The sequence below is a fragment of the Acipenser ruthenus genome, chromosome 2 (genome assembly GCF_902713425.1).
Source record: "Acipenser ruthenus chromosome 2, fAciRut3.2 maternal haplotype, whole genome shotgun sequence".
Classification (NCBI taxonomy): domain Eukaryota; kingdom Metazoa; phylum Chordata; class Actinopteri; order Acipenseriformes; family Acipenseridae; genus Acipenser; species Acipenser ruthenus.
The window spans coordinates 21,249,605-21,265,120 of NC_081190.1; the positions used below are offsets into that span (position 1 = coordinate 21,249,605).

At 36.7% G+C, this 15,516-nt stretch overlaps 1 protein-coding gene across 6 annotated transcripts in view; it reads right to left on the bottom strand.

Moving 5' to 3' along the window:
- LOC117408793 (band 4.1-like protein 4A) overlaps window positions 1-15,516 on the bottom strand; it is an 82,986-nt gene that overhangs the window by 1,611 nt on the left and 65,859 nt on the right. For 4 of the 6 annotated variants that reach the window (XM_058991788.1, XM_058991791.1, XM_058991783.1 and 1 more), the window contains 11 exons: window positions 15,339-15,416; window positions 12,556-12,677; window positions 11,428-11,518; window positions 10,645-10,728; window positions 8,625-8,738; window positions 6,346-6,393; window positions 4,823-4,900; window positions 2,440-2,574; window positions 752-799; window positions 350-418; window positions 143-253 (listed from right to left, as the gene is read on the bottom strand). In XM_058991788.1, the coding sequence (XP_058847771.1) occupies window positions 143-253; window positions 350-418; window positions 752-799; window positions 2,440-2,574; window positions 4,823-4,900; window positions 6,346-6,393; window positions 8,625-8,738; window positions 10,645-10,728; window positions 11,428-11,518; window positions 12,556-12,677; window positions 15,339-15,416 (978 nt within the window). The remainder of the gene's footprint in view (window positions 1-142; window positions 254-349; window positions 419-751; window positions 800-2,439; window positions 2,575-4,822; window positions 4,901-6,345; window positions 6,394-8,624; window positions 8,739-10,644; window positions 10,729-11,427; window positions 11,519-12,555; window positions 12,678-15,338; window positions 15,417-15,516) is intronic. The other 2 variants (XM_058991800.1, XM_058991810.1) reach the window with 2 other exon arrangements.

Below are 15,516 nucleotides of genomic sequence, written 5' to 3' on the forward strand. Positions count from 1 at the left end.
CATCAAGCAAGAAATCGATGCATATTGAACTTTGACAAGGATCTTATTTACTGTGCCCCAAGGTAAAAACTACATTCAATGTGGTTTAACTATAAAGTGAAGTGCTGGTTAGTTTACAGTTAAAGCATTTATTCCCCCTTACTTTACTTCTGAAAGCACAGATCTCTCTCCGTCAGAGCACTGGGAGCGCCTGTGCTGTCGGAAGCTCCTCGGTGAATGGGAGTGTCTGATCTTGACAGGGTCACCTTGGGTTCTAAGAGGAGAAGGGAAGGCATTAAATACATAATTCTTTTAAAAATCTAATGAATTCAGAACAACCCCCCCCCCCCCAAAGAAATGTTTTACTCACTCTACTTTCTTGTAAGGGATTTCCTTTAGCTGCTCTTCAGTTAAACCAGATGGATCTACAAGTTCTTTCCTGCAAATAACAGCAACGATGTCAATAATAATAATAATAATAATAATAATAATAATAATAATAATTACAATGCATAGTTTTAACCGGTCTACTTAGTCTTCCATTTTTTTTTTTTTTTTTTTTTGCTGACCAGCAGAAATGCAATTCCTGAAATCAGAGCTAGATGGCAGCAAATATCCAATGAACACTTTCAAATAATGTTTAGGATTTCTAATGGAAAATTTGTTAGCAAATAAAATTCAGTACAGACACACTTAAGCTCCCCGCACTAGAATGCACATAATCATATCAGTATAGGCTACATAAAAACATGTAATTGTGGTGTTTACTCACTTAATATGTTTCCAGAGTTCTTCCTTAGCTTGAACATCAGGGCTTCTCCTACCAGAAAAATAAATGGGAGTAGTAAATAAGCTTGGTAATATATACGTTTCTACATTTTCTTTTTGGTTTAGACCCAGGTCTGCGTTTAGGATGCAAGCAAACTGAATTTGCATTTGTGTATAACCTGAAGTCTAAAGTGCTTCTGAGAATTAGGCTAGTCAACCATTCTGTTTATTTTCTCTAGCATATTTTATAAACCTAATCTAGCAGGAAAAAAAAAAAAATCAAGCAGTTTTTAGTTGCACATCTACTGTGTAAGTCTGTATGATCAGACTATTAAACAATCTGACTTCGAAGAGACTGAATAACATTTTATTTTATTAATAACTTAATTGACCAGTTCAAAATGCACTTTCCTGAAAAGTTGTTTTCGAATTGTGAAATGCAATTTGGAATCAATTTAAAAAGTGGAATGTGCCAAAAATATACTCTTGTGTGAAAAGAATAAGGCAAGTAACATTTTATAGTGGTGTTAAATCATCGTGTCCATGGCCATTATTTAGTGTCAATTAGTGACCTACCAATATGAAAAACAATGTGGTTTAAATATTATAGGAATTTTAATCAGCATATGCAGTATCCTCTGGCAAGGGTTTTCTATTTTAACCTGGACCTCACACTAAGTAAAACATTTTAAAGAACTAACATTCAATTTAATGACTTTGAAATACTGAAGGGGTTTTATATATCAACTAAGTGAAGCACAGATGGCTTTGCAATCTGGAGGCGTGCACAGTGGAGAAACTTTGGAGATACAGGGTGATTCATAAACACTAAACCATAGGGGGAAAATACAGAAGATTTATCCTTAGTTTTGTTTCACCTCATTTAGGGGTTATAGCAAATACTGTAGTTACAAAAATCAATGTCTTGCATTCTATTCGTTTTATATATATATATATATATATATATATATATATATATATATATAGAGAGAGAGAGAGAGAGAGAGAGAGAGAGAGAGAGAGAGAGAGAGAGAGAGAGAGAGAATCAGAGGTCAGAGGTCAGAGTGTCTATGTGCAATTATAATAATTTGTCACATACAGCTGTCCTCCCTTGTTTCTTTTTAGTCATGTGAAATGTTTTTAGCTAACACATTATCCACTTCATATTAAAATTGTCTGGGAAAATGTGTGCTAACCTGAAATAAATATTCTGTGCACATCTGTAATCACAATCCTCTTTTGTTAAACCTATTTCAGGAGTTAGTGAAAAGCAGGGTACAGCCATCACTGTCAGCTTGAAAAGCCCTTCCAATTTCATTCCATTAATTGGTCCTAAGAACTCCAGTTAACAGCAGGCCCACATTAAAAACTATTATTTTAAAAGCACAGCTGAGCTATATTGTGAGGGGAGCCAAAACATTTAAGTGCAGATTTCACAACTTTGTTTTCACGGCAGTGAAGTAGAAACACACATTAAGGTAATTCCAGTGAACCAAAAAGGTGAGAAGATAAAGACAAGACCTTTTTTATATATAAATGTACTACACATGAGACCAAGTGCTTGCTTGGTACTAATTGTACTATGGAGCTACAGCTGTGTTTACTTGAGGCAGGTGTATTATATAAAACATGTATTACTGCAGTTAAGTAGTTTGTATGAAACAAAATATGGCTCCATGGAAAAGCACTTACGATCGTGACCGGTGTCTGGAACGCCTGTAGTTGGGGTCATTCTGGGACCTCTCCTTCTGCTGTCGCAACACAGCTTCCCACTGAGGCGCTGAGTCCACCATTTCATTTTCCTGGCGTGACCTAAATGGCAACAAACTGTTACCATGTATTACACCTTGCTAAAGCGTTAATGCATCCATGGTGATGTCCAAATCTTATCTAGACTGTTTAAAAAAAAATCATTTTCACACAAATACCGAGTATTAACAATGGCACTATATAAAAAAAATATATAACAGAAAAATAAAAAAACCTTGACATGCAACACTGATGGAGTCCCTAGTTTATGTAAAACATGTACATTTATAACCACCAAACACCTTCCTCACTTTGTTGTAGGTCTCCTGGGGATACCGGGCCAGGAAAAGTATTTCTTGCTGGTCAAACAAAAGTGAAGTGTCATTTGATTGTTTAACTCATGATATATATATTTTTTTAGAAACTACTACTGCTGCGAAGTGTGAAGCAAAGTAACAGAATAGTTAATCTGCTAATACTATATTTCACTCTTAGAATCATCTGACAAAAATAGACATCCCCTTAGAAATAGCATCTGTTAGAATTGTCTGGCAGCCAAAAGCTACATGCGTGATTCATGATGCATTGTGGTCAATAACTGGCTGATTACGCTGTCAAAAATCCTCAGCGCTTTCCCAGGCTTCACTCAATCTCTTCTATACTGATGCACAAAAGAAACGCAACACTCAGGTCTAATGGATTTAAACAACTATTTTAAACAGAAAATGTGAACAAAAATACAGATTAAAGAATCAAGTTTTCAGTATGAAACGTGACACACTGTCAAAATGAAAACACTACAAAGTTAGTATTGGGTATACCCTCCCTGAGCATTTTTTAAACTTAGTAGTCGGCAATTGATTTGACCCAATTTCTCACAATTTGATATATCCAATTATATTTTTAAACTCAGCTCACCGCTACCACCCCTGCGCTGATTCGGGACGGCGAAGACGAACACAAGCTGTCCTCTGAAGCGTGTGTTGTCAGCCGACCGCTTTTTTTCACTCTGCAGGCCTGCCATGCAGCCAACCCAGAAATACAGCGTCGGAGGACAACGCAGCTCTGGGCAACTTACAGGCAAGCCCGCAGGCGCCTGGCCAGCCTACAGGGGTAGCTGGTGCGTGGTGAGCCGAGGACACCCTGGCCGACCTAAGCCCTCCCCCCCACCGGACGACGCTTGGCCAATTGTGCGCCGCCCCCTGGGAACTCCCATCCACGGTCGGCAGTGGAATAGCCTGGACTCGAACCAGTGACCTCCAGGCTATAGGGCGCATCCTGCACGCCACACGGAGCGCCTTTACCGGATGCACCACTCGGGAGCCCTTCATTTTGGCAATTTTAACTCAACTCAAATACCAAACACCTGGTGTTTTTATGAAATCACATGACTTGAGCTCAGTATTTTGTTATCCCAAGGAACAATACTACTCAAACAATCAACAAACCTATTTGCTCACTATTTAAAATGTAAATAACATTATGTATGTGCCCAATGAGCTATTGATGTAAAACTTAGACTGTTGTGTTTTCATTGTGCGTCAGTATATATTGAGAAATTATTCATTTTTGTACATTTTTTAGATATAATACCACAATATTATGGCTTTTTCTGGTTTCGCACTTGATATCACATAAAAAGATTTTAAAAAAAACAACTAATCTTCTATACACTTGTGACGGGGTACTCCCCGCCCGTGTTATGTTTTGTATTATTATTATTTAAAATGCAGGGCAGATGAAAAGCTGTCGGCCATCACTGTTTGTTTGTATTTTAATACCTCGTGAGAATGCGTGACTGTCGGTTAGTAATTATTGAATTAGCTGATGGTCACGCATCTTAGTAAACCCGTGTAAAATGTGACCGAGGGGTTAACAAGATAATTGATAGGAAGTTACGGTGATCCCTCGGTCACCACTATAAGAACCTGCAGCTTTGGCTGCAACGGGTTTAGTGTTTGTGAGTGGAGAACGGGAGTAGAGAGGAGGTAAACAGAAATATCTATAAAGTAAACAATTGCTACACGTGCTATTTTAAACTAGCACAATACTTGTTTGTTTCGTGTTCTGTTTGTTTGTTTTGGCCCGTGTGCCTTTTGTTTTGTGCAGTCTTTGTTTTGTTAAATCTTTTTGTTTAATAAAGGCTGAGCGCCATTGTGTTCCAGTTTTGCCCCGCAATTGCCTGTGTGCAATGCATTCATTTCCTGGACTGACGTCACCAGCAAATCCATCCTGTTCACAACAATGTTATCTAGAAATAACCAAGACACCCTTGGCTTGGTTCCAAGCTCAATAAAATGGGATGTAGGTAGCAGATTCATCCTACCTATTTCTTTTTTTTCGATGATCCCTGTTGGAATTTTCGGACTCACTCCCGCTGCTGGTGTTTCCACGGGAACGTGACCTAATGACAAACAGAGGCTTAATGAATCAATTCATTAAGAATCAATTCTTCTTAAAACTCAATTGTACTAGTGGGTTAGTCTAACACCAGAGATTCTATGGTAAAACTTATAAGAAACTAGAGACAATGGTTTTGGTTAGTGCTGCCTTCAATACTTCACTTAGTTTTTTATGTTTTACCTTAACACCATAAATGCATTGATGAGTGAATCGGGTATAGTTGTCAGTTTCAGTTTCTCAGTGAAATGTCCCTGCAATGCAACTTGACCTATCAATGGTTTCCCATTGTTTCTCTAAACAGGCTTGTAACACTCTGCTATGACTAATGGTTTTATGTGTTCCACCACAAACTGTAGTGTTTCCTTGGCTATACACTAGACCAATAAAATAGAAGGCAACGTCATCTGTAGCTGGTGCTTTGAAATATTATACTTGTAAAAGTATGTATCAATTAAGCAGATTTCCTTTAAAGTAAAATCTGTTTTTGATGAGGCCTCAAACACTTTGTTCAACACGACAGCAGATAATACAGTACAATGTGTGCTGCTTGGTATAATGCTGTGTTTCTATATACCTATCTTCCTATGAAACAAAAGCGAATTCCTTAAAGGACATGCATGCACAATAGCATCCCCCCAGAGCACTAATGATATGTACTCTACCAGCATTGTCTGCTTACTTTAGTACTGCCCTGGGCTGAGTTATTTGACCTAGGTCTTGACTATACAGATGTATTATCTCCAGGTCAATCAATCAGTTTGAAGCCAGTGGAGATCTGACAGCAAAAATGCTTGGCAACTGACACACCCGAAAGGGTGTGCAAATCCCAGAATTGGGCATTGCTATGGTTCAGTAATCATTTGATTAACTTCTCGTTTTGGATTAGCAATTCTTTCATGGGGTAAATGGGACACCTCTGTTACAGCTGCACTATTCTACACAACGGACACTGAGGATGCAAGTGCTTACTAACCAATCACAGGGATGTTTCCCTGGGATGTAGACTCCAGACCAGAAAAATCTATATTCTTTTGTCCTATAGCCTGCTATGAAGGCTCATACAAGTGAACATCCATTGCAAAAATATTCTTACTACTAAAATAAAAATAGAAACATGTTTCATGACAATGAGATATCATAACCAAATCTTTTTTGTGTGTTTATTTGTTTTATTCTTTTTTCTGTTTTTGTGTTTGCTGATGCAGCATCCATTGCTGTTTGAAGCACCAATTTGGCACATCTATCATAATCTTTTTTTTTTTTTTTCTACAGCTGTGACAAACATAATAGTGCAAATGAGATTTATATGGGCTCATATTTTCATAAATCTTGCATGTGATTTTCAAGTTCTTATAATGTGCTGCTTCAGCCTTTTTAAATTCACAGGGGATACTGCATTTCACACATATAAATACATACTAGAACACTGGAAATGAACAAACACACCTTCTTCTGTGTTTTAAATCTGTATCATCATTATTATTTTGGCCTTTCCTGTGAAAAGTAAAATAAGAAAAATATGAGTTTATTTTAGTACATGTGAGATTATTGGTGTTTGTTTATTAGTACACCACAGAGACACAACATTGAATTTAATTTTCTATGGTAGATAGAAAACTGACTCTTATGAAAAGCATTTGCAGTCCAGATACATTCAAATGTAAAACAGATATAGTATACTTCAAACTGTGATTTTAATGATTTTAAATTAGTGAATAAGTGCAGTGAAGCTAAAGTACATCTACCATGTGTTTAATCTGTAGTTTATATTCTTCAGCTTTCTGTCACTTTGTTGAAACTGCAATTTTAAAATAAAAAATAAGTATAATACAATGAATGCAGCGGCACTAAAGTACAGTATAATGTAAGGATGTTATACCATTGGTATAAAACTACTGCTTTTGCTAATGCTCTTTAAGACAATTTCTCTGCACATTACTTGTGGTAAATTGCTTCAGTTTAGTGTAACTGGAAATGTGCTACACGCATTTGGAGTTGCTGTATATCCAATAACACTTTTCACATTAGGTTGTAATTCTTTCCTTTGGGTAAATGACCCGACACAAGCTCCTGCAGGCGCACTAGGTAAGTTCAACAACTAGATTACTGTGATGATCCAAAGCATTGCTGCTCCTCAAAGGGGATCTATGTAAGACAATGATTTACAAATAATGTACAATGGTACAGTACGTTTTTAATATTGCTGCAGACAGTAACCTTGTACCAGCGAGCAATGCTGTGTCTTTAGCATTAAGGTAAAGGGCTAGTCCCTAAGCTTTTAAATCCAATTTTACAACCTTATTATTATTATTATTATTATTATTATTATTATTATTATTATTATTATTATTATTATTATTATTTATTTCTTAGCAAGCACCCTTATCCAGGGCGACTTACAATTGTTACAAGATATCATATTATTTTTACATACAATTGCCCATTTATTCAGTTGGGTTTTTACTGGAGAAATCTAGGTAAATTACCTTGCTCAAGGGTACAGCAGCAGTGTCCCCCACCTGGGATTGAACCAACGACCCTCCGGTCAAAAGTCCAGAGCCCTAACCACTACTCCACACTGCTGCCCAACCTTCAACTGCCTTATCATTGTGCAGTTGAACATTTCAATTTTAAGACTCATCACTGGTACAAATCAGCACTCTTCCATGTGGTGGCGTGCTGCTTTTGTTTCTCAAATGCTGTCTGGTGGACAGGTAGTCCCTTTTCATAGAACACTTAGTCCAGCACAGAGAGCATTACAGAAAGCAAGAAAAACTAACTATGATAAAGGGGATAGGACATTTAACAATAACAAGATAATTGTTCTGTTATTCAGTCACTCATGTTCCCTCCAGGCTATCAGATAACATGAGTCATGCAGTCATCATGTGACCTAAACAGTATCTTGCCCTTCACATAGAGCTAAAATAACCTTTAAGAGAATGAAGGATGACATTGTAATCATAATGACTTGTGCAGTTCTGAATTTATTGACTAATGTATTACCTACACTTTAACAGCCAATGTTATTACACATTAAGTGTTTGAGTGCTACCACTAGAGGGAGTGATGATACTGCGACAGCAATGCTTGAACAAAGAAATCCCATTACCTTTTGTCATCTGAGAATCAGGACAGTGCAAACCTGAATTTAAAGATTCTCTCAGGTAACATTCTCTCAGTGATTATTATGTATTAGCCAATTTTGAATGCGAAACTACATCATATAACTAGCCTTTTTTTACAAGATACAAAAAAATATAACAATGGATGGTTACTAAAGGAATAATCCATTAGTAAAAGAAAGCTAGACAGACAAAAGTAGAAAGTTAAAGAAGTCACACAACATATTTCTTCCAGTTTAAGGGAATGCATTGTGGTCTTTATCCACAAAGCATTTTTATGAGCTAGTTTTAGTTTATTTGTGGATTATTCAGTAGACTAAATGTATCAGGGGTAAGTGTTTAAAGACATTTAATTGGCAACTATTCCTAACATGTATTTGTGGTATTAAAGTCATTATAAACGTACTCCACAGAACAGCCAACAATGTGTCAGTTTGGGCCATTAACATAATACATCTGTAAACTGTTTATAAAAATGCCACAACAATGTTCTTAATTCTTAGTGCTTAATTCCACAATACACTGATCCTAGCAAACAGCCCATGAGTACAGTGCATACAGGACTAAATGCCACAAGTAAAACAGGGAGTGTATTGTTACCTGCGTCTCACGGGCTGCACAGCTTCATTCTCACTTCCACCGGAAGGGGTCCGTCTTCGCGGGTTTGGAAATTTTGGTGATTTGTTTCGCTCATTTGGAGAATTATATAAACCACTTAAAAAGGCAAAATAAATATCTTATTTATACATATAGTTCAGATAATCCCTTCACTTCAGAACACTACAATGGAATGCTGAGGTATTGTTTCTTTTGTTTCTTATTCTGATTTTCTGTGTGATCCATCATCACAGTTGGTACAATTCTGAAGCCCTCTCCTATCCTGATGCTGTTTTCTCTGCCAAAAAACATCAATATACTGTATATTTATAACTGCACTGAAGTAAATGAATTTTGTGGTGTTAACCATATAAATCAAAATACCTAACAACACACCACACTCTTTAGGTCAAGGAAGATTATCATATTAAAGTACTGTTGGGTGTTAGAAGGCTCTCGGTGCTGATTTACAAAAAACTGTTTAATCTCATTGATGTTAATCAATAGCGAAAGGGTGGCTATCCATAAAAGTCAGCTATGATTAAAATGTAAAGCTGATAAATCTGTAATCTGGTACTAATGTATATAAAACATGCATCAGGAATTGTAAAATTGTGCGTGATTTTCATCAAACAGATAGGTAAAAATGTATTGAGGTCATTTTTGAGGAAAAACTGACACGGTATTATTACAGAATCAAAAGCAAAAATGTCATAAACTGGCATAAAGACCTTGATCATTGTGGCCCAGTGAGACAATGGTTTGTTAACTGGTGTGGTATAACTTTGCTGTGAGAACGAGGATGGAGATAAACAGCCTATAATGAATGCACAATCATTCTTGTTTAATGAAGTTGCGGCTCATTATTTATTTATCACTTTCATTTCACTTGGTTCAGGCTGGTCCTCCACCATCTGGGGCTTTGGAATCCCCCAGGGAATCCAGCTAACCAGTATTCCAGTCCAATCTCAGACCTTACCCACTTCTTTCAGCTTGTCTGCCACTTTAATTCACTTATGATTACTGTTTCTGTTATTTTTTCTTGTGTTGTTTTTTACAGCTGACCCGCGGTGTGTGTTCCCCTACAGTGCACTAGTCGGAGTGACAGATAGACACAGAGGTCTCTAGCAGCTGAGGTCTGGAAGTGTTTGTCACTTACATTCTCGTTTCAGCACATGTGCCTGCAGAGCTCACACAGCTTTAATGTTCGCTACATTTGCCTCTGTTAAATTTTTAATCGCTAGGTCACATTTGAAAACGCAATGCAGTGTTTAAAGAAATGGTAATATGGTGCTGTCAAGTGTCGCTGTGCTGCTTACCCACAGTCACACAATTTTGTATTTTATTTAATGTGTTTTATACGAATAGGAAATAATCTTGCTGTGTAAAAATGATTTAGCAAGCAAGCAAGCCACTGAACATTAAAATAAAAACTGGATACAAATATATTGCCTTACACACAGCTTATATAACTAAACTGTTGAGACCAAAAACAATATATGTGCATTTTTAGCCGTTAAACCATGAATAGCTAAAACATCTAATTTCTGACTAAAATATAGTGTATATCTGCTGCTACTACACCAACAGAAAGGTAAACATTATGCATATACAGTACAGCGCTCCCTCTTTGTAATGCTGCAGTCGGGAGCCATAGGTAAGAGGCAGGGCAATCTATGTCCCGCCTTAATACAAGTGTCAGTATAATAGCATTATGGGCCAAATGGAGTCATGACCATACTGCCTCATAACACGGTATAAAGGGTCTCCTTTTAACAAGGGATAACAAGAGTACGTGTATCAAGTCTAACTTGTGTGAATGAAGGTATGTTCTGAGAATATATTGCGGTTGCTTGTGATTATTATATAATTACATGGCTGTTCCTTATTGATCCAAGGTCTGAGGTAAAACAGCAAGAAAAGATGTTAGAACAGAGACACAATCATGTCTTGGCCTATGCTTTTGAAACTGCAAGTGGTACAAGTTGACATATGTACAGGTGCTATATCTGTGTAATCTCACCTCTGTGGCCCGTTCTCATCCCAGGGCGCACTGGTTTTCCCACGCTGTGTTTCTGGACTGCTGTCTGTTTTTTTTATTTTTGAACTTGAAAAATAATAATAAATATTTTATTTCTATGGGATTTAAGAGCAATCGTGGTGAATGTAAACACTAAAATTCAATCAGAGGGCAGATCAGTGGCAATTCTATTCAATTGGTTGTAGCTAACACAATTACTGACATCACTCTTACCTTACACTTCCATTTGCTATGTTGGTCTCAAATGTGCAGTATTAAAAGAAAAACAGGGAACATGTATTTTCATTCTCTGTTTGCAAGCCTTACTTTGAGGTAGGCTCGCACTACCATGGTCATTTCACCTGGAGAGGTAAACTGTCCCTTACCATTTCATGCCTTCTGTCATTATCCTATCAACTGCTCCCCCATTGACTGACATGCTTTGCCACCAGTACTATATTTGCCCCAAAGACACTACAGAGGGGAAATAACCTAAGAAATTAAACTGTATCAGACTACCTGAAAGTAAGACATGAAAACTAACAACTTTCTTTAAATTGATGTAGTAGCAGATCATGTTTTAAAATGTAAATACCTGTTTGCAATAGCATGTGTTTCCATCAAAGCGGAACATGGTGTGAGAATACAGAATTCTAGCAAATGGAAATGTCTGACTGGTACAACCTTTAACCACTTTAACACTGACTGTCTGTCACAGATTGTAACTTAGTAGAAATGTGTTACTGCCTCCAAAGCAACATATCAGTGTAGACTTATTTTGTCTACCTTTTTACTGGAGAAGGGGCAATAATCTTAGTAGTTGTTTCACTTTCTCCGTTCTCAGTCTTTGTGTCAGTTCGATTCCCATTGCTGGGTCCTGAAACAAAATGAATGCAAAGCATTTATCTTCTCATGCACAGCTTTCTATAGGTCACATTTACAATGTAACCCTATACATTTTGCTTGATCCTCAGCTGTGTACAAGGATCACCAAAGCACCAAAGTCTAGGCAGCATCAAAAAATGTTCTATTCACACTTTACAATTAGCATTTTATTTTTCTGTGCTGACTCCAAAATTCTCGGTTAACTGGAATTCTTTTGTGATGCAAATAATGACAGGTTTATCACGCCTAGCATCAATTAATTTAGGATCTAAACCAGAGTGCTATACAGCCTTGAACACAGCAGTTTACAAAGAGGAATAATGCATCAGTGCAGGTCTTTTCTCTGCACCTGCATGTACAGAATTTCACCTGTCTTTGAAATATTGTATTCCTATTGTTGTCTCCTTCCAATAATGATTTACATTGATAATATATATATATATATATATATACATATATATATATATATATATATATATATATATATATATATATATATATATATATATATATATATAAATAAAGACCTGGAACAACAAATGTAATCGTTGTATCTAATTGTATCTCAAAACTTTGTCAAGTTGAGTCTTAATGGAGCCAAGATCCTGTCTCAACTTTAAAATTATTATTGTATGATTTTTGATTTCCATTCAGTAATGGAAATATGGGGTTGGTGATATTATATCTTGGTTATAACAGGTTTGTATGTAAGAAATAATGGTTTTGTGAAACATTTCGGACCAACCTTCTCTTATTCACAGATTTAATTTCCAAGCTGAAGCTGACATCGTGTAGTGACGACAACAATTAAAATCAACCACACCAAATATATATATATATATACATATATAAAAACATTAAGTGCAGCCAACAATTACATAAAAAGCACTATTTTACAGAGAATATTTTCTATGCTCTTTTCATGATAGATAAAACAAGGCATTGCATATTTACCAGTGGTATAGTTTTGGCTACACATTACTACTTGTAAACTACACACTAAAAGGGCTCTTACTCTTACTAGCTTACCTGCTTGTTGAGACTGAGCTGTCCTTTTCGGGTATGTTTTGCTGCGAGTTCTTTGTACTTGTAAGTCTGGCCGTGGCAGCTCAATAGACTGATGTCTGCTCATTTGCACAGCTGTCTTCCCACTAAACAGTATGAAAAAGAGGCAATTGTACATACTAGGAGTCTGTGTGTGATGAATCCACCCATAGGGCTCAGGCAGGTGATGTACCAAAGATCGGAATGAGCTTGTCAGGTTAATGTCTATTTGATTACACAGTAATAATAATCAATACATTGATATGAAATGACTTGTGAGAATACAGAATAAATATTTGACAACAGTCATGTGGATATTTTTCTACTCAAAGATGAATGCACAAAGGGAGCGCTTATATTTTATGATAGTAATAACATCTTCTAAAATCCAAATACAAGCAAGTCAAATTCTTATTCTCGGTGGAAACGTTTTAAACCCCTTTTATCCGGGCTACACCTGCAGGTGTACTGCAGTTGGTGTTTCAGTTTAGTTATTAACATATTTCTTTTGTTAGTTTGATTAATTCCCCATTGATTGTTTTATTAAGAGATGCAGTCAGAACCAGTACAAATACAGCCATATCAGCCATATCCTGACTGTTGTTATATTTCTGCTGGTACAGGGAAGATCTTTTATCAGCTGTATTTTTTGCACTTTGCTCTTTTGCAATGTTTACCCTGGGGGAACTGGAAAGGTGACCTGAAAAAGTCACTAGTCAGGGAATCTCACAGGTACCTGTCAGGCAAAGATCAAATGAGATGAAAACAACACACTGGAATCAAATTCAAACAGATTTGTAATAACAGCAAACAGGTTTGCTTACCTAAATGAATACCAATACATTAGTAGAGTTCACCCTTTAATGAATACGGATCAGCAGAACCACTTTTGGGGACTGGCAACTGCTGAAGCACCCAGTTTTTGGAAACATGTTTAAGCAGGTTTCAAAAGTTGCTGAAAACAATAAAACTTGAACGTGTAGAATTAATTGCCTCAAAGTTATATAACAGGAGCTTGGCAGAGCATGGTCTTTTATAATACAATTATTTAAACAAGTCCTTTACTCCTTGGTGGTCTGTCTTGGAATGAATGAATTGGATACAAGTAATATATCGCACATAGCCGAGACTGTGGTTGTTTAGACTTATGTCATACCAAAACAAACACTTGCAATATTAAATCCCTTCATCATCTGATTTCTTATTCAGGGTTCATCAAAGTCACTAAAGGTTAAGTCTGAGATTTGGCAAATCTTCAAGCTTTTTTTCTGTTGTACCTAATAAAACGTATTAAAGTACTATTACTATTGCACCCAACGTACCTTAGTTCATACTGTACTGGAGTTTCAGTAAATATGAATGAACCCTATTGGTAAAGCTCACAAAATCAAAATCATATCCACCCTAGTTTACTCTAAAATAAATGGCCACTTATACAGTAGTTTAGGGTTGTACATTGCTAGATGAAAATTGTTTGGTATGCAGGTGGATTCTCTAATTATTATTAGTCACGCCAGTCCCAGTGCAATGATCCAAAAATCAGTGTGCCTCTATGCCCAAACCATAAGTAGGTCAGTCCTACTCAACCAGAAAAAGGATTCTTGAAAATGCCAGAACAAGCTGCCGTAAAGTAAAAAATGGAACAATATACAGGGTGATTAGAAATTAAGTTTACCATGTCAACGAACGTGAAAGACTCTTGCAGCCCTACAGCACTGTGGCTTATGCCAGTGATCATGCAGCTAGCAATACATCTGACAAGATTTTATATTACATATGGTTCATGTTAAAATGTCCCTCAACGCACATATCATTGATGTGGGAAACTTGCTTTCTAATCACCCTGTACATATATTCTGTTTATAATGTTAAACATCCCTCGTGTACACAATCACAAAGTGGGGGTCTTTGTATGGGCACTGCTCTTTGTGGTGCCCAAACTCCAGACACGCCCCACATATTAAGGCCCCTTCATCTTCCTGCCTTCTCTGCTCCTGCTCCAACTCCTCTGCCTCTAGGGGGCGCTATTTCACATCTGACACCATATGTAGCACCAAACAAAGGCTTTCTTCCCCTTTTATACAGGTGGTCATTCTCCAATCAGCATTAAATTACCTAATTGGAGAATGGCCACACCCGTGATTGTTGGCAGGGCTCCTAGTCACAGTGTGTTAATACTGTTTGTATCTCAATGTAAGTTTCTAAGGTAATGCCAGACTGTGATCTTACCAGGATGAGAAACATTAATGCTGAAGGCCTTAGTCAATTCAATAACTGGAGAAAAACATTGACTGATGTGTTAATAGCGTTACAATGTCACTTTCTGTAATTTTTCCATTCAACTCTTAAGCAAATGAAAGGACATTTTAACAAACATCAAGGAACACAAAATAAGAGAACGTGGAAAACCCATGCTGACATCTCACAATGATACCATGAAGTTGACAGACATACTTTGCAGGGGCCCACCTTAGCTCTTTGATACATACAGTTTGCATTCTTTTATCAAAGTTGTTTTTATGACAACCATAAGTGTAAGCCAGCCACATCTTATGAATGATAACAGGTTTCCTATCAGTTATCAATAATAAATGAGCAAGAAAGTATGAAATTGTATTTTTGCATTGCTACGTTATGATAACACTCAGAATTAGGAGAATTTCAAGGCATTAAACACTGCATTCCACACATATATGCACTAACTTGTGTAAACTGTTATTTTAAGAACAAGTTTAATTAAAAAGTGAAGTGAAATGAATTCCCAGTACCTGTATCGATGTTTCGATCCAAGGGAACCAAACTTTGTTAACTTTCTTGTCAAGGAGTTGGAATCATTTTCTGGCATTCTTAAAAAAAAAATAAAACAACATCAAAAACAATGAGGAGGTGTATGATCAAATATTTCTATCATTTGTCAAAACACGACTATTATTATCTAAGTACAGT